Below are 23,778 nucleotides of genomic sequence, written 5' to 3' on the forward strand. Positions count from 1 at the left end.
GCAGGAGCTATCAAGATCACCGAGGCCCTCTCCTGATTGATCCTGGCTACCAGCCTGGGAATGAAAGGAAACGGTGGAAATACATAAGCTAGGTTGAAGGTCCAAGGTGCTACTAGTGCATCTACTAGAGTCGCCTTGGGATCCCTGGATCTGGACCCGTAGCAAGGAACCTTGAAGTTCTGACGAGACGCCATCAGATCCATGTCTGGAATGCCTCATAATTGAGTTATTTGGGCAAAGATCTCCGGATGGAGTTCCCACTCCCCCGGATGGAATGTCTGACGACTCAGAAAATCCGCCTCCCAGTTTTCCACTCCTGGGATGTGGATCGCAGGCAAGTGGCAGGAGTGATTCTCCGCCCATTGAATTATTTTGGTCACTTCTTTCATCGCCAGGGAACTCCTTGTTCCCCCCTGATGATTGATATATGCAACGGTCGTCATGTTGTCTGATTGGAACCTTATGAATTTGGCCTTTGCTAGTTGAGGCCAAGCTCTGAGAGCATTGAATATCGCTCTCAGTTCCAGAATGTTTATCGGGAGAAGAGACTCTTCCCGAGACCATAGACCCTGAGTTTTCAGGGATTCCCAGACCGCGCCCCAGCCCACTAGGCTGGCGTCGGTCGTGACAATGACCCACTCTGGTCTGCGGAAGCTCATTCCCTGGGACAGATGGTCCAGGGTCAGCCACCAACGGAGTGAATCTCTGGTCTTTTGATCTATTTGAATCATTGGAGACAAGTCTGTATAATCCCCATTCCACTGTTTGAGCATGCACAGTTGTAATGGTCTTAGATGAATTCGTGCAAAAGGAACTATGTCCATTGTTGCAACCATCAATCCTACTACTTCCATGCACTGCGCTATGGAAGGACGAGGAACAGAATGAAGCACTTGACAAGAGCTTAGAAGTTTTGATTTTCTGACCTCTGTCAGAAATATCCTCATTTCTAAGGAATCTATTATTGTTCCCAAGAAGGAAACTCTTGTCGACGGAGACAGAAAACTTTTTTCTATGTTCACCTTCCATCCGTGAGATCTGAGAAAGGCTAGAACGATGTCCGTATGAGCCTTTGCTTTTGACAGGGACGACGCTTGTATCAGAATGTCGTCCAAGTAAGGTACTACTGCAATGCCCCTTGGTCTTAGAACCGCTAGAAGGGACCCTAGCACCTTTGTGAAAATCCTTGGAGCAGTGGCTAACCCGAATGGGAGGGCCACAAACTGGTAATGCTTGTCCAGAAAAGCGAACCTTAGGAACTGATGATGTTCTTTGTGGATAGGAATATGTAGGTACGCATCCTTTAGATCCACGGTAGTCATAAATTGACTTTCCTGGATAGTGGGTAGAATCGTTCGAATGGTCTCCATCTTGAACAATGGTACCCTTAGAAATTTGTTTAGGATCTTCAAATCTAAAATTGGTCTGAAAGTTCCCTCTTTTTTGGGAACTACGAACAGATTGGAATAAAATCCCATTCCTTGTTCCTTTATCGGAACTGGGTGTATCACTCCCATCTTTAACAGGTCTTCTACACAATGTAAGAATGCCTGTCTCTTTATTTGGTTTGAGGATAAGTGAGACATGTGGAACCTTCCCCTTGGGGGTAGTTCCTTGAATTTCAGGAGATAACCTTGAGAAACTATTTCTAGCGCCCAAGGATCCTGAACATCTCTTGCCCAAGCCTGAGCAAAGAGAGAGAGTCTGCCCCCCACTAGATCCGGTCCCGGATCGGGGCTACTCCTTCATGCTGTTTTGTTAGCAGTGGCGGGCTTCTTGGCCTGCTTACCCTTGTTCCAGCCTTGCATCGGTTTCCAGGTTGGTTTGGGTTGTGAGGCATTACCCTCTTGCTTGGAGGATGCAGAATTAGAGCCCGGTCCGTTCCTGCGAAAGGGACGAAAATTAGACTTATTTTTAGCCTTAAAAGACCTATCCTGTGGAAGGGCGTGGCCCTTTCCCCCAGTGATGTCTGAAATAATCTCTTTCAAATCTGGTCCAAATAAAGTTTTACCTTTGAAAGGGATGTTAAGCAATTTTGTCTTGGATGACACATCCGCTGACCAAGATTTTAACCAAAGCGCTCTGCGCGCCACGATAGAAAACCCTGAATTTTTCGCCGCTAATCTAGCTAATTGCAAAGCGGCATTTTAAATAAAAGAGTTAGCCAATTTAAGTGCGTGAACTCTGTCCATAACCTCCTCATATGGAGTCTCTCTACTGAGCGACTTTTCTAGTTCCTCGAACCAGAACCACGCTGCTGTAGTGACAGGAACAATGCATGAAATTGGTTGTAGAAGGTAACCTTGCTGTACAAAAATCTTTTTAAGCAAACCTTCCAATTTTTTATCCATAGGATCTTTGAAAGCACAACTATCTTCGATAGGAATAGTAGTGCGTTTGTTTAGAGTAGAAACTGCCCCCTCGACCTTAGGGACTGTCTGCCATAAGTCCTTTCTGGGGTCGACCATAGGAAATAATTTCTTAAATATAGGGGGGGGGACAAAAGGTATGCCGGGCTTTTCCCACTCCTTATTTACTATGTCCGCCACCCGCTTGGGTATAGGAAAAGCGTCGGGGTGCACCGGCACCTCTAGGAACTTGTCCATCTTGCATAATTTCTCTGGAATGACCAAATTGTCACAATCATCCAGAGTAGATAACACCTCCTTAAGCAGTGCGCGGAGATGTTCTAATTTAAATTTAAATGTCACAACATCAGGTTCAGCTTGATGAGAAATTTTTCCTGAATCTGAGATTTCTCCATCTGACAAAACCTCCCTCATGGCCCCTTCAGATTGGTGTGAGGGTATGACAGAACAATTATCATCAGCGCCCTCTTGCTCTTCAGTGTTTAAAACAGAGCAATCGCGCTTTCTCTGATAAGTAGGCATTTTGGATAAAATATTTGCTATGGAGCTATCCATTACAGCCGTTAATTGTTGCATGGTAATAAGCATTGGCGCACTAGATGTACTAGGGGCCTCCTGCGTGGGCAAAACTGGTGTAGACACAGTATGAGATGATGTAGTATCATGTTTACTCCCCTCATCTGAGGAATCATCTTGGGCAATTTCATTATCTGTGGCAGTACTGTCCTTACTTTGTTTGGACGCTATGGCACAATTATCACATAAATTTAAATGGGGAGACACATTGGCTTTCATACATATAGAACATAGCTTATCTGAAGGTACAGACATGTTAAACAGGCTTAAACTTGTCAACAAAGCACAAAAAAAGTTTTAAAACAAAACCGTTACCGTCTCTTTAAATTTTAAATAGAAAACACTTTATTACTGAATATGTGAAAAAGTATGAAGGAATTGTTCAAAAATTACCAAAATTTCATCACAGTGTCTTAAAGCATTAAAAGTATTGCACACCAAATTTCAGAGCTTTAACCCTTAAAATAACGGAACCGGAGCCGTTTTTAAATTTAACCCCTATACAGTCCCAGCTATAGTCTTTGCTGAGACCCAACCAAGCCCAGAGGGGAATACGATACCAATTGACGCCTTCTAGAAGCTTTTCCAGTAATTTTTAGATCCTCACACATGCATCTGCATGCCCTGCTCTCAAAAAACAACTGCGCAGTAATGGCGCGAAAATGAGGCTCAGTCTATAACTAGAAAGGCCCCCTGACTGGAAAAGGTGTCTAACACAGTGCCTGCCGTTATATAAACGTTCCCCAAGATTATAAATACAAATTGTCAGCCTAAATCTGAATAATATGCCCAAATAAAACAATCGATTTAGCCCATAAAAATGTCTACCAGTTTTTTAGCCCATATTAAGCCCTTTATTCTGTTTGTTTGACTAAGAAAATGGCTTACCGGTCCCCATGAGGGGAAATGACAGCCTTCCAGCATTACACAGTCTTGTTAGAAATATGGCTAGTCATACCTTAAGCAGAAAAGTCTGCTGTTTCCCCCAACTGAAGTTACTTCATCTCAACAGTCCTATGTGGAAACAGCAATCGATTTTAGTTACTGTCTGCTAAAATCATCTTCCTCTCACAAACAGAAATCTTCATCCTTTTCTGTTTCAGAGTAAATAGTACATACCAGCACTATTTTAAAATAACAAGCACTTGATAGAAGAATAAAAACTACATTTAAACACCAAAAAACTCTTAACCATCTCCGTGGAGATGTTGCCTGTGCAACGGCAAAGAGAATGACTGGGGTGGGCGGAGCCTAGGAGGGACTATATGGCCAGCTTTGCTGGGACTCTTTGCCATTTCCTGTTGGGGAAGAGAATATCCCACAAGTAAGGATGACGCCGTGGACCGGACACACCAATGTTGGAGAAATAAGAATTTGCTTACTATCTAATGAGATGAACACCCCGTAATCTTTGTTAGCCATAAACTCACTTTATGCCCCATCTTAGGGCAATTCCAAAAGTAGAGAAAATATATGGACTAGCACGTTGATATTTAACACAAATATTCTTGCACGTGGAAAGCCATTTTGAAAATTATGGATTTTCAAGACCTGGTGTAAATCTAGGATTATTAAAATCCTAATTCCAACCACAGATCTTGTTTATAATTTCTTTAAACATTTTAGCTCTGATTTCTTTAGGAATTAAACAAGGATCCAAAAAGCTCCAATATTTAAACCAATATTCCCTAAGTCTTTAGTATCTAAAGAGTGATTCTTAAAAATGCTCAGTTTTAAAAAAGTGAAAAAATTCTAGGAAGAGAAGCAAGATTATAATAGGCGATTTTGGGAAGACTTAGACCTCCCAGGTCGGTCATAAGGTAACTGTCAGGGTATTAGGAAGCAGACAGACGTGAAATGCTAAATTAATCACACCTTTATTAAAACAACAGGCCAGGAGTCAAAGCCAGGGCGGTAGTCAGACAAGTCGGGTCAGGAACCAAAGCAAGTAGTCAGAATAGCCGGGGTCAGGATAATGAAGATCAGCGAAGTCGGGAACAAGCCAGGGTTCTGGAACCAGAAGGGATGTCAAACAAGCCAGGAACACAGGAATTCACATAGAAGACAAACAATGCAAGGGCAAAGGCAGACTGAACTGAGGCACTTAAATAGTAAAGTGATGACATCATCATTCTGGGACGGCAACCTGTCTCTCACTGATGATATTCTCCCGTTTAGCCATAAGAGAGAGCCTGGGTGTAGTGAGAAATGTTAAACGCTCTGCTTCCGGCAAGGAGAAAACACCGGTGAGTGAAATGGCAGCCATAACAAAAAGCTGCTAACAATAAGCGAAGTAAGGGTGAAACCCTGATGGTACCCTCCTCTCCCCTTAACGATCCCTCCCCCCGCAGGATAAAAATCTCATCGGGGTAACATGCATGGAAGGCACAGAGGAGGTGGAAGCATGATCGTCATAGGAGGGAACCCAAAACGCTCCTCTGGACCGTAATCCCTCCAGTGAACCAAATACTGTACGGGACCTATGGGCATACGAAAGTCAGTAATGCTGCTAACCTCATATTATTCATGTTTGTCAATAGAAATAGGACAGGGACAAGGCAACACAGTGGTAAAATGATTGTGAACTAATGGTTTCAAGAGGGAGACGTGAAATACATTGGAAATGTGCATGTGGTAGGAGGAAGGTCAAGCGCGTAGGCAACCAATCCGTCAGAGTAGTTGAAAAGGCCCAACATAACGAGGAGCTAGTTTATTGGAAGGCACACAAAGGTTCAAGTTGCGGGAGGACAGCCAAACCCTTTCTCCGACCTGGTAGGTGCAGGTAGATGTATACACAGTCTGCCTGTAACTCTAACGAAGGCAATCCTGAACCTGCAACCAAGTGGAACGGAGTTGCTGGCGATGCCTCTTCAAAGCCGGAATACCCTGTGGCAAGAATGTATCGTGCAATATGGATGGCTGAAACCCATAGTTAAAAAGTTACAGTCTGGTGAAAGTGCGCTAACAGCAACGGGGAAGTAAAATATGACTGGATGTTTATACTGGTCAGAGTTAATCACAGATTATATAAAAAATATATAGGAAAATATGGGTTACAAATATAAACATTTATTGTATTAAACACAAATTCTTAATAGTGCACATCCATAACCGGTCATAAAAAGTGAAAAATCTTAAAAAAACTGTACTAATAAAAATCCTTACGGACTATAAAATTCACAATACCATATATAAAATTCAGCCGGATGGGGCAATGGTTTCTAAACCCAGTGTAAAACTTCTTGCAGCACAAGGTGAACACAAATGTTTAATGGTGCACCACTCCTGGATATATTAAATGAGACTTTCACCATTCCATGTAATAATAAAGATGATGTGCGTTATATATTGCACAGATATCCCAAAAGTCAAACTGTTGGTCAGAGGTGTCAATTGTATTATAGTTCGTTATACAATGCTGTCCCGTGTAATAACTTGTAGTCCTTCTGGTGTATCTCTCATATGTTTACACATGTCTCTCATATGTTTACAAAGGATAACCTGTTTGCCAAACGTTATAGCGTGTATTAATGGGCCGTGTGTGTCTGCCATACTATTGGGCTGCTGTTTGTTTGTGGTTATACCTCGTCCACTCACCGGATGGCACAGGTGTCTTTACAGCTCCACAGATAGCCGGTGACATCACACGCACGTCCGTTTCCTTCGGAAAGTAGATCCGTACTGATTAAGGATCTTCAACTCTGCGCAGAGTATGCTATAGCAAAAAGTAGTGCCGATGGAATCCTTTGGAATCCTTAGTCCTTTTAGGTAGATAAGGTATAGCAAACTTCTGTATGTATCTGTGAAATACCATCAACGCGTTTCACCACTTATCGTGGCTTTCTTAAGATGGTTTTAATGGAGTTAGTGTTAACTATATAAATGTATTGATAGCTTCTGATTGGTCTAGCAATCTAGCCTCTTTTTCAATAGTTCGCTGTTAAGATGGAATTGGTGAATTTTGTTACGGTGGAAGACTTATGTCTTTTATAATGCCCATCCATATTTTGAATGTTTTAACTCCTATTCTAAAAGTATGAAAAGAGACTTAAAAAATAATGGTTATATAATTACATAAAATTTATTAAAAACGAACAATTGGTAAAAGTGTGTGAAATATAATCCTACTAAAATAAACAATTTTAAAAACCATAAAAATATAATAAAATGTATCCATTTAGATGGTTTGCCTATTGTGTAGCATAATATCTAACATGGAATCAATAAGTGTTTTATTATATGGTACACTACTTAATGGATCAGTTTCGTGCAATAACATATTCCGATAAGTAGTATGCACAAGATTTTATGCATACATATATACAATATACACATATAGAAAATATACGCAAAATATATATGAGGTTGTGTTAAAAATTTAAATCAGCCAAGATCTGTGAATTTCTGGATAGCGATATAAAAATGGTTACATTTGGGGTATTAGCCTTTAAAATAGGGCTGAATAAATATCTGATTGGTTATTACAAATGATACAAGATCTAACTGTGTGAATATCTAGAAGGACCTTGTTATGTTGACTCCTTTGGCTGGGATACTAGCTAATCTGTTATAGACAAGAATAGGGTATATCTATGAAAAATTATAAGACAGAATTAATTCCTATAATCAGGGCAGGGACACTGTCTGGTAAATATTGTGAAGGATCAAAAATTAGACAACTGTATATAGGTTGTTAAATCGATATTAACCCTTTAACCGGACATTATGTCCATATCTAGTGTGTCTGATTCGGTTCCAAAATAGATAGATAGAGATATATATATATATATATATATATATATATATATATATATATATATATATATATATATATATATATATATATATATATATATATATATATATTTAAATAAAAATATATACAAAATATATTATATATTACATAAAAAAGATTAAAAGAAATGTTTAATCTAGAATGAAAGGGTTGAGGTCCAATTCGGAATTTAAACCCTTGGGGTATAGTGTTTGTAATTCATATAGAAGTTCGGCTTCTCTCCGTAGGAGTAGGCGTTCATAATCTCCACCCCGCCAGGGTTTCTTAATCTTACAAATACCCCAGTATTTAAGATGTTTGTTATTATTTTGATGCTTCAACCTGAAATGTTCATACAGTCTAGTATCTTGATCTCCTTTCTTTATTAGGTTAAGATGTTCCCTGATCCTGGTTCGCAGGGTCCTGGTGGTCTCTACTACGTATTGTTTGCCACAGGAGCACTGAATGAGATATGACCCCTTTATCGCTGCATCCAATAGTGTCCTTTATGTTGTATTTTTTGCCTGTATTAGTAGAAGTGTAGGCTTTACATTTGGTACTGTGTTTACAGGCTATACAGCTATAACAAGGATAATACCCTCTTAATTTATTCTCTGTCAGGTCTATAGTTCTAGTGTTAGACTGTTGGCCTTTCTTATTGAAATCACTAGGTGCTAATATGTTTTTAATGTTAGTTGCCTTTCGAAAAATAATTTGGGGGTGTTCAGAAATTATATCTCCATTGATTGGGTCAGATTTAATGAGGTGCCAGTGTTTAACTATTTTCTTTAGAAGATTATGACGATAGGTAAAATTTGTTACAAGAGGCACTTTCAGGGCGTCTCTCGTTTCGTTCTTAATTTTTGGCGTCTTGGATAGGAGATCTTGTCTCTCTACACTTCTTATTTCCGAGATGGTTCTTTCTAATATCTCTGAATCATAGCCCTTCTCTAAAAATCTGCTTTCTAATACTTTCACTTGTTGGTTGTAATCAGAGATTTTCAAGCAATTTCTTCTAACTCTGAGAAATTGAGCCTTGGGGATATTATCAATCCAACGTCTTAGATGACAGCTGTGTGTGGGAATATAATTGTTGGCATCTATGAACTTAAAATGTTTTTTGGTAGCTACTCCACCATTTTCTACATAAATGTCCAGATCGAGAAAGGTAATGAGTTGTTTACTGATGGTGTGTGTGAATTTTAAATTAACATCATTTTGATTCATTTCTTCCAAAAAAAGATATTAAGCTCTCCTCACTCCCCTTCCACACTATTAAGATATCGAAATTCACAGATCTTGGTTGATTATAATTTTTAACACAAGCTCTTATATATATTTTGCGTATATTTTCTATATGTGTATATTGTATATATGTATGCATAATATCTTGTGCATACTACTTATCGGGATATGTTATTGCACGAAACTGATCCATTAAGTAGTGTACCATATAATAAAACACTTATTGATTCCATGTTAGATATTATGCTACACAATAGGCAAACCATCTAAATGGATACATTTATTATATTTTTATGGTTTTTAAAATTGTTTATTTTAGTAGGATTATATTTCACACACTTTTACCAATTGTTCGTTTTAATAAATTTTATGTAATTATATAACCATTATTTTTTAAGTCGCTTTTTATACTTTTAGAATAGGAGTTAAAACATTCAAAATACGGATGGGCATTATAAAAGACATAAGTCTTCCACCTTAACAAAATTCACCAATTCCATCTTAACAGTGAACTATTGAAAAAGAGGCTAGATTGCTAGACCAATCAGAAGCTATCAATACATTTATATAGTTAACACTAAGTCCATTAAAACCATCTTGAGAAAGCCACGATATGTGGTGAAACGAGTTGATGGTTGTTTCACGGATACATACAGAAGTTTGCTGTACCTTATCTACCTAAAAGGACTAAGGATTCCAAAGGATTCCATCGGCACTACTTTTTGCTATAGCATACTCAGAGTTGAAGATCCTTAATCCGGATGGTTCTACTTTCCAAAGGAAACGGACGTGGGTGTGATGTCACCGGCTATCTGTGGAGCTGTAAAGACACCTGTGCCATCCGGTGAGTGGACGGGGTATAACCACAAACGAACAGGTAGGCATTTAGAGGTAAAGCAGCCCAATAGTATGGCAGACACACACGGCCCATTAATATACGCTATAACATTTGGCAAACAGGTTATCCTTTGTAAACATATGAGAGATACACCAGAAGGACTCCAAGTTATTACACGGGACAGCATTGTATAATGAACTATAATACAATCGACACCTCTGACCAACAGTTTGACTTTTGGGATATCTGTGCAATATATAACGCACATCATCTTTATTATTACATGGAATGGTGAAAAGTCTCATTTAATATATCCAGGAGTGGTGCACCATTAAACATTTGTGTTCACCTTGTGCTGCAAGAAGTTTTACACTGGGTTTAGAAACCATTGCCCCATCCGGCTGAATTTTGTACATTTATATATGGTATTGTGAATTTTATAGTCCATAAGGATTTTTATTAGTACAGTTTTTAAGATTTTTTCACTTTTTATGACCGGTCATAGATGTGCACTATTAAGAATTTGTGTTTAATACAATAAATGTTTATATTTGTAACCCATATTTTCCTATATATTTTTTATATAATCTGTGATTAACTCTGACCAGTATAAACATCCAGTCATATTTTACTTCCCCGTTGCCGTTAGCGCACTTTCACCAGACTGTAACTTTTTATCTATTTCTTTGAGTATATCTGTTTTTGGGAGCAGATAGGTGTTTGTGCAAGGGGTTTCTTATTTGCGCACCAATAAGACATTACCACTCTATGAAACCCATAGTTAGCCATGAACGGGGACATCCAGGAGACAGCATTGATAGCACTATTACGAGCGATCTCCGCCAAAGGCAACAGGTCAGACCAGTTATTGTGCTCGGAAACATAGCAATGGAGGAACTGTTTCAGAGCTTGGTTTGACAGTTATGCAGCCCCATTGGATTGAGGGTGATAGGCCGAGAAGGAAAGTTAGATCCCCAACTGGTAACAAAAGGACAGCCAAAATCTGGAGACAAACTGGCTACCCCGGATTGAGATTATCTCCTTGGGTAGTGGTAAGTGTGCAATAGAAGGGAAAAGTCAAATTGGTACGTATAGGGGCCAGAAGGTATAACAGGAGTGGGAACAGACTGCTCTTTAGACAGAGGCAAAAACTGTAGAGAGAGGGCATCAGCCTTAACATTCTTACTACCAACCAGGTAGGAAACCACATAATTAAATTGAGACAAAAATAGCACCCATCTGGCCTGTAGGGGCGATAAATGTTTAGCTTTGGAAAGGCAAGTCAAATTATTCTGGTCAGTGAGAATGAGAACCGGTACAATAGTACCTTCGAAAAGGTGCCTCCATTCCTTGAGTGACAAAATTATGGCCAGCAATTCGAAGTCCCCAATTTCGTAGTTGCATTCTGCTGGGGACAATTTCTTAGTGAAGAAACCTCACGGAGGCAAGGGACTCTCAGGCATAGGGAGTTGAGACAAGAGGGAGCCTACTCCTGTCTAAGACGCATTGACCACTAGAATGAAAGGCAGGGTTAGGATGAGCAAGAACCGGGGCTGCAACAAAGGCAGTTTTAAGACTTGCAAAGACCTTAATTGCAGTAAGAGAACAATGGAGTGGATCATTCACTTTACGGGTCATGTCCGTGATAGGTTTTTAATAAACTTCATATAGTAATTGTCGACGCGCAAAAAATGTTGAATGGACAGAAGACCAACTGGGCAAGGCCACTGAAGAACTGCAGATAACTTGTCAGGATCCATAGAGAACCCTGCAGCAGAAATTACATAACCTAGAAAGGTGACTTGAGTTTGATGGATATCACATTTCACGATTTTGAAAAACAGGAAGTTCTCATGTAGTTTCTTAAGTACCCGTGTGACATCAGAATGGAGAGCCTCAAGTGTGGGAGAGTGTATAAGGATGTCGTTGAAGTACACCACGATACACTGTTGCAACATCTCTCGTAGGACATCATTAATAAACTCATGGAAAACAGCGGGAGCATTGCATAGGCCAAAGGGCATTACAAGGTATTCACAATGCCCGCTCCTGGTGTTAAATGCCGTTTTCCATTTGTGGCCCTCTTTGATCCTAATGAGATTGTAAGCTCCTCTCAGATCGAGTTTAGAAAAGACTGTAGCTCCCTTGAGGCGTTGAAATAGTTCTGTGATGAGCAGTATAGGGAAAGCATTTTTAATGGTAAGACGATTAAGACCCCTATAAATCAACCCAGAGGCAGAACTTTTTTTTTTACTTTCTGCAATGAGATTTTTTTTGTGAACATTTTTCTGTAGGTTATTTTTAAATATAAATTCAATTTTAAATTAGGCAGTTACACTAAAGCAGTTCAATTGCAATGTGTTGATTAACTGGAGAATAAAGCAATTTTAAAAGTTTTATAATATATTGCAGTAGTTGAAAATGGAATTGCAAATTAGCTGCAGACAAATACATTGTAAAATGTCTTGAATAAATTTGTTTCCTTTTCTCTTAGTCTAACATAGAAATGTAGTAATATAAAAAAAAAAGATGTATTGCTCATAAGAATGTCTTACATTCAGAAAAAAAGGCTTTGCAGTCTGGGAAAGGCTAGACGGCGGGTTTGGAAAAATCTGGGAACCAGTCAACAATCAATGCTCTGCTGCTTTGCAGCTCTCCTGCATATTTCACTGTTCATCTCAAACAGCACTTTGCTAAGGAAAATTTACACAGTGCAGCTAGAACACCGCTCTGTTTGAAGAGAAAAGCCCTGATGTGGAGCAGCGCTGCAAGGTTAAAGCAGTAACAGTTCCTGCATGTGTCCTGTTCTTTCTGCAGACATGCTGCATTTTCTACGATGACTTCTCAGATCACTGTATGTTCTGCATTCGGGTAAATCGATATATGGTCTTAACTCGCCACCCTTCTTCTTCATGAAAAAGAAGCCAGCCCCTGCTGGAGGAGGATGATGATTTACGGATGAACCCCTGCTATAGGGCATCAGCAACATACTCCACCATGGCTTTATTCTCTACAACAATGGGTAAAACCCGGCCCGAGGAGAAATAACTCCCGGTTGCAGGTCTATAGTGCAATCGTAAGACCAGTGAGGAAACAACGTACCGACCTGCACTTTTTCAAAAAATCTTGGAACTCTTGGTACTCCTCTGGCAGTCGAAGACGTGCACAAGACTTACTGGTTTCCAGAGGCAAGTGGAAGTACATTGCGGGGACCATGCCAATCGAGACTGGCATTACGCTTTTGGAGCCAGGACAACTGGAAAACAAGGAGAGGTTATCACCTGGAACTGGAGAGTTTTATTATGGAGAGCCCCAACAGACAAGGATAACAAAGCAGTTTCATGTTTGACGAGTGCAGGCTAAAGGGGCGATCCATTAATGGCCTCAATAGCAAGAAGAGTGGACCGAGGTTGTATTTGAATAGAGTGCTGTGATACAAAAGCACTGTCAATGAAATCACCGCAGCACCAAAGACTACAAGTGCCTGGGTGACTATGGAGGAGTCCACCCAGGAAAGGACAACTGTGATGAAAGGTCTCTTTTTTTGAGGTTCCGGGGACAAGGATAAGGCACCCAAGGTCTGTCCCAGACAGGACCTTAGGTGCGAGTGTTACCCGGAAGTGTAGGAAAAGACTTTAGAAGGTGACCTTGTAGACCACAATAGAGGCAGAGCCCCCCTACTCCTAAAGGCCCTCTCCACCGTGGAGAGGCACGTGAATCCCAACTTCATAGGCTCAGCAGTACCTGGTGTCTTGAGAACCAGGAGGCATGGGTGGGCATGAAAACGTAGGATCCAACTGGACAGGAGGCTTCTGCAAGTGCAGCTTAAAGGAAGGTCTCTCTCTGAGTCTGATGTCAATTAGGATTAGAAAGAAAGACATCAGGACCTCAAGATCCTCTGGTAAATCTTATGCAGCAATATTGTCTTAATCACAACAGAAAGCCCATAAGAGAAGGTGGCAACAAGTGCTTTACTGTTCCAACCTACCTCTGCTGCAAGTGTACGGAACTCAAATAACCTCCGAAAGGAGGCCACAAAGTCAAGGTAATTATATATCACAGGTTTGTTAGTCTCCCCCAGGGGATTAGCCCAAGCAAGGGCCGTGTCAGAGTGTAATGAGATGAGAAATCCCACCTTAGCTCTGTCAGTGGGAAACGCCAGAGGTAACATCTCAAAGTATATGCCCACTTCAAAAAACCTCTGCACTGATTAGGATCGCCTCCATAACGCTGGAATCTGTAATACTCCTGGTTGGACTAGATGAAGCAGCGGTAACAGGAGCAGCAACAGGTTGTGGGCGCTCTGAACCAAGTGTGCTGTGCGAGTCAGAAGGGTTTGCAGGGCTAGTGCAAATTGATCCATTTCCTCCATCACGGAAATGATGGTGGGCAAAGGTGGATTATTAGCATTGTCAGGATTTATGGCCCTTGCGTAATGTCAGGGTACTAGGAACCAGAGACGTGATAGAGAAAGTGATTAATCTGACAATGTTAATACGGTTTTGTTCATATTACGAAGCTTGTCTTTCTTTATTTTCTTGAAAATAAAAATTTTCATTACGATTTTATTGATGGACTTGAATGAAAACTAAAGTATGATGAGTGTAATACTGTAATTTGCCCTATTATGTTTTGTACTGTTTTCATGTCTTACTTTATCCCCTTAATGACCACAGGACTTTTCCATTTTCTGTCCGTTTGGGACCATGGCTATTTTTACATTTTTGCTGTGTTTGTGTTTAGCCGTAATTTTCCTCTTACTCAATTACTGTACCCACACATATTATATACCATTTTTTCTCGCCATTAAATGGAATTTCTAAAGATACCATTATTTTCATCATATCTTATAAATTTACTATAAAAAAAATATATAAAATATGAGGAAAAAGTGGAAAAAACACACTTTTTCTAACTTTGACCACCAAAATCTGTTACACATCTACAACCACCAAAAAACACCCATGCTAAATATTTTAATTTTGTCCTGAGTTTAGAAATACCCAATGTTTACATGTTCTTTGCAAGCTATAGGGCCATAAATACAAGTAGCACTTTGCTATTTCCAAACCACTTTTTTTCAAAATTAGCGCTAGTTACATTGGAATGCTGATATCTGTCAGGAATACCTGAATATCCCTTGACATGTATTTTTTTTTAGAAGACATCCCAAAGTATTGATCTAGGCCCATTTTGGTATATTTCATGCCACCATTTCACCAACAAATGCGATCAAATAAAAAAAAAAAAAAAAACTTCACTTTTTCACAAACTTTAGGTTTCTCACTGAAATTATTTACAAACAGAGTGTGCAATTATGGCACAAATGGTTGTAAATGCTTCGCTGGGATCTCCTTTGTTCAGAAATAGCAGACATATATGGCTTTGGCATTGCTTTTTGGTAATTAGAAGGCCGCTAAATGCCGCTGCGCACCACACGTGTATTATGCCCAGCAGTGCAGGGGTTAATTAGGGAGCTTGTGGGTTAATTTTAGCATTAGTGTCGTGTAGTAGACAACCCAAAGTATTGATCTAGGCCCATTCTGGTATATTTCATGCCACCATTTCACCTCCAAATGCGAGCAAATAAAAAAAATCGTTCCCTTTTCACAAACTTTAGGTTTCTCACTGAAATTATTTACAAACAGCTTGTTCAATTATCGCAAAATACTTCTTTGGGATCCCCTTTATTTAGAAATAGCAGACATATAGGTTTTGGCGTTTCTTTTTGGCAATTAGAAGGCCGCTAAATTCCGCTACGCATCACACGTGTATTATGGCTAGCAGTGAAGGGGTTAATTAGGTAGTTTGTAGGGAACTTGCAGGTTTAATTTTAGCTTTAGTGTAGAGATTAGCCTCCTACCTGACACATCAGACCCCCTGATCCCTCCCAAACAGCTCTATTCCCTCCCCCACCCCACAATTGTCCATGCCATCTTAAGTACTGGCAGAAAGTCTGCCAGTACTAAAATAAAAGGTATATTTGTTTTTGTGTGTGTGTGTGTTTTTTTTAAGCATATTTACATATGCTGCTGTGTAGGTTCCCCCTTAGCCCCCAACCTCCCTGATCCCCCCCCCCAAACATCTCTCTAACCCTCCCCCTCTACCTTAATGGGCGCCATCTTGGGAACTGGCAGTTGTATTTTCTGTAGTGTAGCTTCCCCCCAAAAAAAGACCAACCCCCACGCCCTCCAAGTACCCTAAGGTATAATGTAGGGCAAACTCCCAACCCCCTTTCTCCCACTTCTTAACCAAAAAATGTCTGTAGTTAAGCGGTTCCCACCCGCTCCCGCCCCGTGCATGTGCCCGCCCGCGTAGATCCCGCCCCCGATCCCACGGCCCATCGATGGCCGCCCACCCACCTCCCACGTCGGCTCCCACCCACCGATACCGGCCATCGATGTCCAGTGAAGAGAGGTGCAGAGAGGGGCACAGAGTGGCTCTCTGCATCGGATGGCCAAGCAGGGTTATTGCAGGATGCCTCGATATCGAGGCATCACTGCAATAACCGGAAAGCGGCTAGAAGCGATCAGGATTGCTTCCACCTCTTTCCAATACCAAGTACGTACGCTGTACGTCCTCGGTTGTTAAGTGTATTTTTTTTTTCGCACAGCGTACGTCCTCTGTCCATAAGCGGTTAAAGATTTAAAATATAAAAAATTAAAAATAAAATACAAAAGCACAAACTGTAAGTGCAACAAAACTCTTATATCATGCAGTACTCTATTGAACTGGGATTGTCTCTCCTTCACATACAGAAATGCCCATCTAGAATCTTGTGAGAGATCTCCCGGTGCTGAAGGGGGTCCGCCCTTTTTCTTTTAGCATTCAGAGAGTTCAGTTCCTATGAAGTCTGCGCTACAATTTTTCTCCAAGCAGGGTGATTCTTTTATCATTAGGCCCTGAGAGAGAACAATGCTCCATGGCAGCTAGACCAACAACAGTATATATTGCTAACCAGTGAAATAACAAGTGAGAGTACTTTACTCTCAAGTCAACATGACTCAACTTACCTGCTGAGTAAAAGCAGAATTGCCTCCTGGCATTGGCAAATTAGAGGGAGCAATGGGGAGATGATCTAAAGGTGACCCAGTTTTAATCCGGTTATCAGTCAAAGAATAATGCCAGACAAGTGCACTAGGGCAGCAAAGGACAATGCTCTGCAAAAAAAACATGAGCATATGAGTCCAAAAGTGAATGCTGACAATAGATATAAACAGGAGAAGAGGCCAAAGATAAATGGGGATACAAGTCCTCAGGCTGAAAAACCTTACCTGTAACATGCAGCTAAGTCCAAAAACTAAAGGCCTGTGTTGAGGGCACTGTAGAAGGTCACTGAATGGAGAGGAAGGAGCAGAACCTGAGGGAGGAGGGGGTGCTGGGGCAGGAGGCAAAGCAGCAGCTGTCTGTGCGGTCATAAGATGTCCTGAGTGTCCTCCACTACCTTCTAACTGCTGTGCCAGCCGCCTTGTGCAGAAATAGGCCAGGCGCCGTGATAAGTAGGCAGACTGAACCAGGGAACCTGAATACTGAGGAACAGGAAAAATTGGAGCTTTAGGCAGATTTTTTTTCTAAAGTAGTTTAAAAAATAAAATAAAAAAAATAAATAAAAAAAAGGAGAGGTAAAAATGTGGACGTGAAAAAAATAAAATAAAATCCATTAATTGTAATAATATCCCATTTACTTACACGAAGTAGTAGAGGGAGCAAAAGTTTAAGGAGTTCATCTTCTCCTGGACGGATCTTTTCAAAACATTCGAGAACCCATGTAAGAAACTCGTGTCGATCCAACATCCCATCCTGAAAGAAAATAGATGAGTTAAAATAAGTTATACAAGGGCATGAAAATCCCTGTCTCATTTAGAACATGGCTTAGAGCCTGGAAATGTTAGTCTTGATGATATAAACAATCCAAACCACTGTAGTGAACTTTAAATGCAAGTCCAGTGATATAAGTACACAACCAAAAAAAAAATTCCCTTGAGAATGCACAACATGCTGGGAAATGTTGATTCCACCTAACAAGAACTGCTCAAAATGGCCTGTACAGCACTAGAAAGAGATGAGTGTGATCATGGAAGGTGCTGGATCTCTTTGTTCACCTTCTGCAATCATGTTGATCTCTGCTTAACTATGTTTAGAGATAAAATGAAGAAAAAAGTGTTATTACTGCTGGGCTGGCCCACTTGAAGGGACAGTTTACCCAAAACCTTGTTCTAAGTATTGTACAGAGATAAAATAGCCAGAGCCAATAGAGTGTATTTGCATGTATGATTGATGAGACCGGATTGGATTATACTCTGGAAAACTGCTGATGAGGGGAGGCAGATCAGGACAGAAATGACAGCGATGAGAAGAATATAACAAAATGTACCACTAATTCTCTCCTTACCTTACAGGCCAGTTATAAACAGCAGCCTACAAGACACAAGGTACTTTTGCTACCAGTTCAACTTTAAAGATACAAGCTGGTGCAGATACAGCCCTATATCAGCCATACCCCATGCAGATAAAGCACCAGTTTTACTGCTGATCAGGTGCATGTACAGAAACAGCTTTTAGCTTTAACATGGCACAAACTTAGCACCTGCTTTCACTAAGATTCAGCACCAGCAGCATGACATTAATAGACTGGGCATGCAGTGGCCTTCATGAAGTCAGGTTCCTTTTTAAAATGTGTAAGAAAAGAGAAGTCAAATGAACAGAAAGCAGTCCCAAACACTGCAATATATTTTGATATATATTAGCCAAACTATACTAATCGGGAGAAGAAAATGGCGATTTAAAATATGAACTTGCACTATGAAGAGAACAAATACTCTTGTTGACATGCAATTTAACATCTTCTACACTTACATAACTAAAAAAATATATGAAGCACACAAACCCCACAACAAAAGCAAGAGACATACAGAGCAGCTCAACCCACAAAAGCTCTCACCTGGAACATAAACATGGCAAGCTTTTCATTATATTCCCACTGTTTTAGTGCCATCTCCACTTCCAAGGGCATGGGTCCTGTAGGGGGAGCACAGCCTCCTGACAACTGGCGGTAATACTCTGCAATCTTCTGTAGCTGCTCCCATAGATAGCGGGTAATAATTTGTGTCCACTCTGCCAAAATGAAGGTGCAAGTGACAATATTGCAACAAAGTTAAGTGACAAATGTCAAGGAAGACACACAGAGAAGAAAAACATTAGCATCAATACAAGGGCACAAAAAGTTACCTATGAATGGATCCATGACATGTCTTTTCTTCACCTTTGTTTCCGTGATTGCAGCATAATATGCACACGTCATCTTAATTAACCATGCCGCCCTCATTACTGGCACAGAATAACGAGCCAGGAATCCAAATACTTCTTCCTTCTTACCAAATATTGGAACCTGAAAACCACCATGAGCAAAAGATGATGGGGATGAGCATATATGTATGTGTGTGTGTGTGTGTGTGTGTGTGTGTGTGTGTGTGTGTGTGTGTGTGTGTGTGTGTGTGTGTGTGTGTGTGTGTGTGTGTGTGCGTGCGTGTATGCATTTAAAAACTCACAAATACAAAACATTATTTGCACACTGCTGCACTAAACTGAATCAATTTGAAACATGTTTATTATGCATATATAATATTTCATATTTTGAACAAACTAGTTTCATATATGACTTAACAGTTTATCACCATAATTGGTTTTAGGGACCTAAATACCTTTGTGGTATGTAATTAGATTATGGTTTTTTTAAAGTTGTAAAATGTACAGTCTCTAAAATTGTTATTGTTTAAAACTATAAAAATACCGCCTTTACTACCCATTTCCCAGCATTGCATAACCAATATTGGTATACTAATATACTTTAGAATATCTAAAACTCTTAAATATCTGTCTGTTTTAAGCCCCTTAAGGCTGCCTTTATCTAGTCCATTTTAGAAGATTTTAACAGCAAGACAGAGCTATGTACCATATAAATAACACTGTGCTCACTCCTATGGAGTTACAAATGAGACCACACTGATTGGCTAAAATGCAAGTCTGTCAAAGGAACTAAAATAAGGAGGGGGAAGAGTCTACAGAGGCTTAGATACAAAATAATAACAGAGGTAAAAAAGTGTATTAAGCGCTATCCATGGTGCTGAACTAAAAACGGGGAGGCTGCTAAGCTTTCATTCCTGTCTTCAAATAAATACCAAGAAAAATTTATAATAGGAGTAAATAAGAAAGTTGCTTAAATTGCATGCTCTATCTGAATCCTGAAAGAAAAAAATGGATTTAGTATCCCTTTAAAGAATACTTGCACAGTGCAGCCAGAGCACAGCACTCTTTAAAGAGAACAGTCTGATGTGGAGCAGTGCTACAAAGGGAAAGCACTAACAGTTCTTGCATGTGGCTTGTTCTTTCTGCAGACATGCTGTATTTTCTGACATCTCAGATCACAGCATGTTCTGCCATGGGGCCTACAACAATCTACTAACATTTATCCTTCTACTATTATTCTCTATATAAATCAGGTAATTTGATGCATTGTGTGTGGCTGTATTTATTTTATCTGTAGGCAAATTATAATTTTATGTGCAGGGGGAATTTCTGGTGAAGTGGCCATGATAGGCTGCTGTATCTACTATATCCACTGTTTTAACCCAGTATTAGTCCTTCTTATAATTCTACACTAGGAAGTTTTATTTTGCACAATAAAAAGGGATACTGAACCCAAAATGTTTCTGTCATGATTCATAGAGCATGCAATTTTAAGCACCTTTCTAATTTACTCCTATTATCAAATGTTCTTTGTTCTCTTAGTATTTTTATTTGAAAAAGTAGGAATGTAAGCTTACAGGCTGGCCCATTTTTAGTTCAGCACCCTGGGTAGCACTTGCCGATTGGTGGCTACATTTAGACAACAATCAGCAAACGCTACCTAGGTGCTGAACCAAAGATGGGCCGGCTCGTAAGTTTACATTCCTGCTTTTTCAAATAAAGATACCAAGAGACTGAAGAAAAAGCACTAGAGGGTATTAGTTCATGTGTGTCATATAGATAACATTGAGCTCATGCACGTGAAGTTACCTAGGAGTAAGCACCGATTGGCTAAAATGCATGTTTGTCAAAAGAACGGAAATAAGGGGGCAGTTTGCAGAGGCTTAGATACAAGGTAATAACAGAGGTAAAAAAGTATATTAATATAATGGTATTGGTTATGCAAAACTGGGGAATTGGTAATAAAGGGATTATCTATCTTTTTAAACAACTAAAATTCTGGTGTTGACTGTCCCTTTAAGTGTTTCACTATTGTGTTTCTCTAATTTTGAGAATATTCAAAGAATATTTGGAGAAGATTCCATTGCATTGTGGCAGAGTATGAGCCAATAAATAATACTAAAAGCCCTTACATAATAGAGTTCATAGCTTGAATTCATGCAGGTAATATTACATTTAAAGGCTAATATCAATACTGCATTATCTGTATTTCCCCTTTCTTTCTGAGGTCATCAACCTCACTTAAACTTTCATAAATACAAGATTATAAGATTTTGTTCTGTGAAAAAAAAATATAAATAAATGTATATATATATATATATATATACACACACACATATATACACACACACATTTTCTATTATTACAATATACACACAAATATGTGGCATTACCTTTTAAATACCATCACTTTTTTTTTTTTTTTTTTACCGTTTTGTGATTTTGTTTCGCACACTTTATTTCTAAGATTCTAAACTGGCAAATGTATTATTTGTGATACTTATTGAGCAGTTTGATCTATTTTGCGATATGTCTGCCTCCATATATCAAAGCACTGAGGTCTATAATGAAACACTAGTGGTTTAGGCATCTAAATAAAGGGACATTAAACTCTTTGAGATGGTAAAAAAAAAAAAAAAATAACACAAACAGAAACTGTAATGTGATGCTGTGCTGTAGGCTGGGTTTGAAGGTAACTTGATGGCTGACACAGCAGACAATCATGCAGTTCCTTTTCCTAAGGTATTCTCCCCCCACCCTGGTTGAGGAGTGCAGAAAGATTTGCCTAGCTTACGCTTGAAATTCATGCTCTTGGATGAGGACTGAATGGGTGTGGTACAATTACAGATAAGCGGACTTTAATCTTATATAAAGGGACTGTTTTTTCATCTGCTTTCTTGCTTATATAAATATAAGATTGGCTTGCCTTCTGTCAGTGGGAGCATTACAGTTTGCATGCTGGAAAATAGGATCGGGATCAGTGGCGCATTTAAGTTTTGTACTGCCCTAGGCACTCAAAATTCTGCTGCCCCCACCCCCCTAGGGTTTAGGATGTTTTTCGGCCATAATATTTTTTGGTTGGGGTATAATGTGACTTTTTTATTTTTTTTAAGATTAGGACACAAGGAAGGGACAATTATTTCCCAATGTTGTTAGAATTCACACATTTTACACACACACACAAAAAAAAATACATTCACACATTTACACACACACACACATATTTACACACACACACACATTTATACACAAACATACACACATTTAAATACACACAAACATACATTCACACACACAAATTTAAACACACAAACACATATACTGTACATATTTACACACACACACACACAAACATACATTCACACACACACACACATAACCATATTTACACACACACACACATAACCATATTTACACACACACAAACATACATTCACACATTGACACACACTCACATATATATATATATATATATTCCACAAGTTGGACACCACAAATAGCGCAAAAGGTCTCCTTGTTATAATAAAACTTCCTTTATTGTAGCAAAAGTAAAAACATAACAGCCAAAACACAGCTGAGATAAAGCACTAAAAATATAAAGACACAATGTCAGCGATCGAGACCACACGCAGACATGTTTCGTGCGGTTGCGCACTTGATCACTGCTTGAAAGCAATCCTGAGCGCTCTTTGCTTTATAGCACTTTTCTTAAAGAGACACTTGCAAATTAAAAGACATTATGTCTATTTTCACTGATCATTACCTTTCCTTTGTTGAAAGACATACAAGAAACTTCTTTTTGTATAATTGGTGATACTATTTGTAAACTGATAGTATACATTAACTTAACAGCATATAGCTGTGTTAATTTTATATTTCCTTTTGGTTTGTTTCGTTGCATGTCATTTCACCTTTACTTTAATTCCTTAAATACATTATGTATAGGGATATTCAAGATACTATACTTAACTGAGACTCTTAATGTCATAAAGTAATTAAATTTTGATATATCAGACACATTTTTATTGTTACATTTTTGAATTCTTTAAAAGGAACATATGTTTTATATAATTATGTATTAAGTGTTGTGTTGAGCTTACTTTATTTGTAGCTATATTTTATTATTGTCTGCCTATTAGTATCAGTTTCATTAGACTTAGTGAATTCTTCCTCTTAAGTCAATGGAATTATTAAATTTTAATTCACAAATAGATCTAAATCCCTTCGCATATTTAACCCTTGTGGATTACACGTTTTTAATGTGAAAAAACAAAAAAGACTTCACGTTTATTGAGTTTATCTTCTCTGTCTCCTCCCCATTTCCATAAGGGAACATGATCTATAGCTTGGATTTTAAGCAGGGATGCATCTGAATTATGTTGAGTTTTAAAATGCCTAGACACTGGAGTGTCTGTGTCATCATCCTCAATCGATCTTAGGTGTTGTAGGAACCTATCTTTAATGCTTCGCTTGGTTTTACCTACGTATTGGATGTTACAAAGGTCACATGTTAATAGATATACTACATGTGTAGTTGAACAGTTTATGTAGTATTTGATTTTATATTCTTGCTGAGTTACATATGAAGAAAAACTATTACTCTCAATTACATGGTTACAAGTTTTGCATATGTTTCTTCTGCACCTGAAAAATCCTTTCCTTTCTTTTAGCCAACATTTATTTTGTTTAACTGGAAGATTCGATGGAGAAAGGTAATTAGAGAGTGTTTT

At 39.1% G+C, this 23,778-nt stretch overlaps 1 protein-coding gene across 1 annotated transcript in view; it reads right to left on the reverse strand.

Annotated features, from left to right (window-relative positions):
- Positions 1–23,778, reverse strand: part of MED12 (mediator complex subunit 12) — a 588,898-nt gene that overhangs the window by 552,120 nt on the left and 13,000 nt on the right. The window contains exons 4-8 of the mRNA XM_053699086.1: positions 19,031–19,190; positions 18,744–18,916; positions 17,492–17,602; positions 17,077–17,331; positions 16,816–16,962 (exon numbers count right to left, since the gene is read on the reverse strand). Coding sequence (XP_053555061.1) covers positions 16,816–16,962; positions 17,077–17,331; positions 17,492–17,602; positions 18,744–18,916; positions 19,031–19,190 — 846 coding nt within the window. The remainder of the gene's footprint in view (positions 1–16,815; positions 16,963–17,076; positions 17,332–17,491; positions 17,603–18,743; positions 18,917–19,030; positions 19,191–23,778) is intronic.

This window comes from Bombina bombina, chromosome 1 (assembly GCF_027579735.1).
Source record: "Bombina bombina isolate aBomBom1 chromosome 1, aBomBom1.pri, whole genome shotgun sequence".
NCBI classification, from domain to species: domain Eukaryota; kingdom Metazoa; phylum Chordata; class Amphibia; order Anura; family Bombinatoridae; genus Bombina; species Bombina bombina.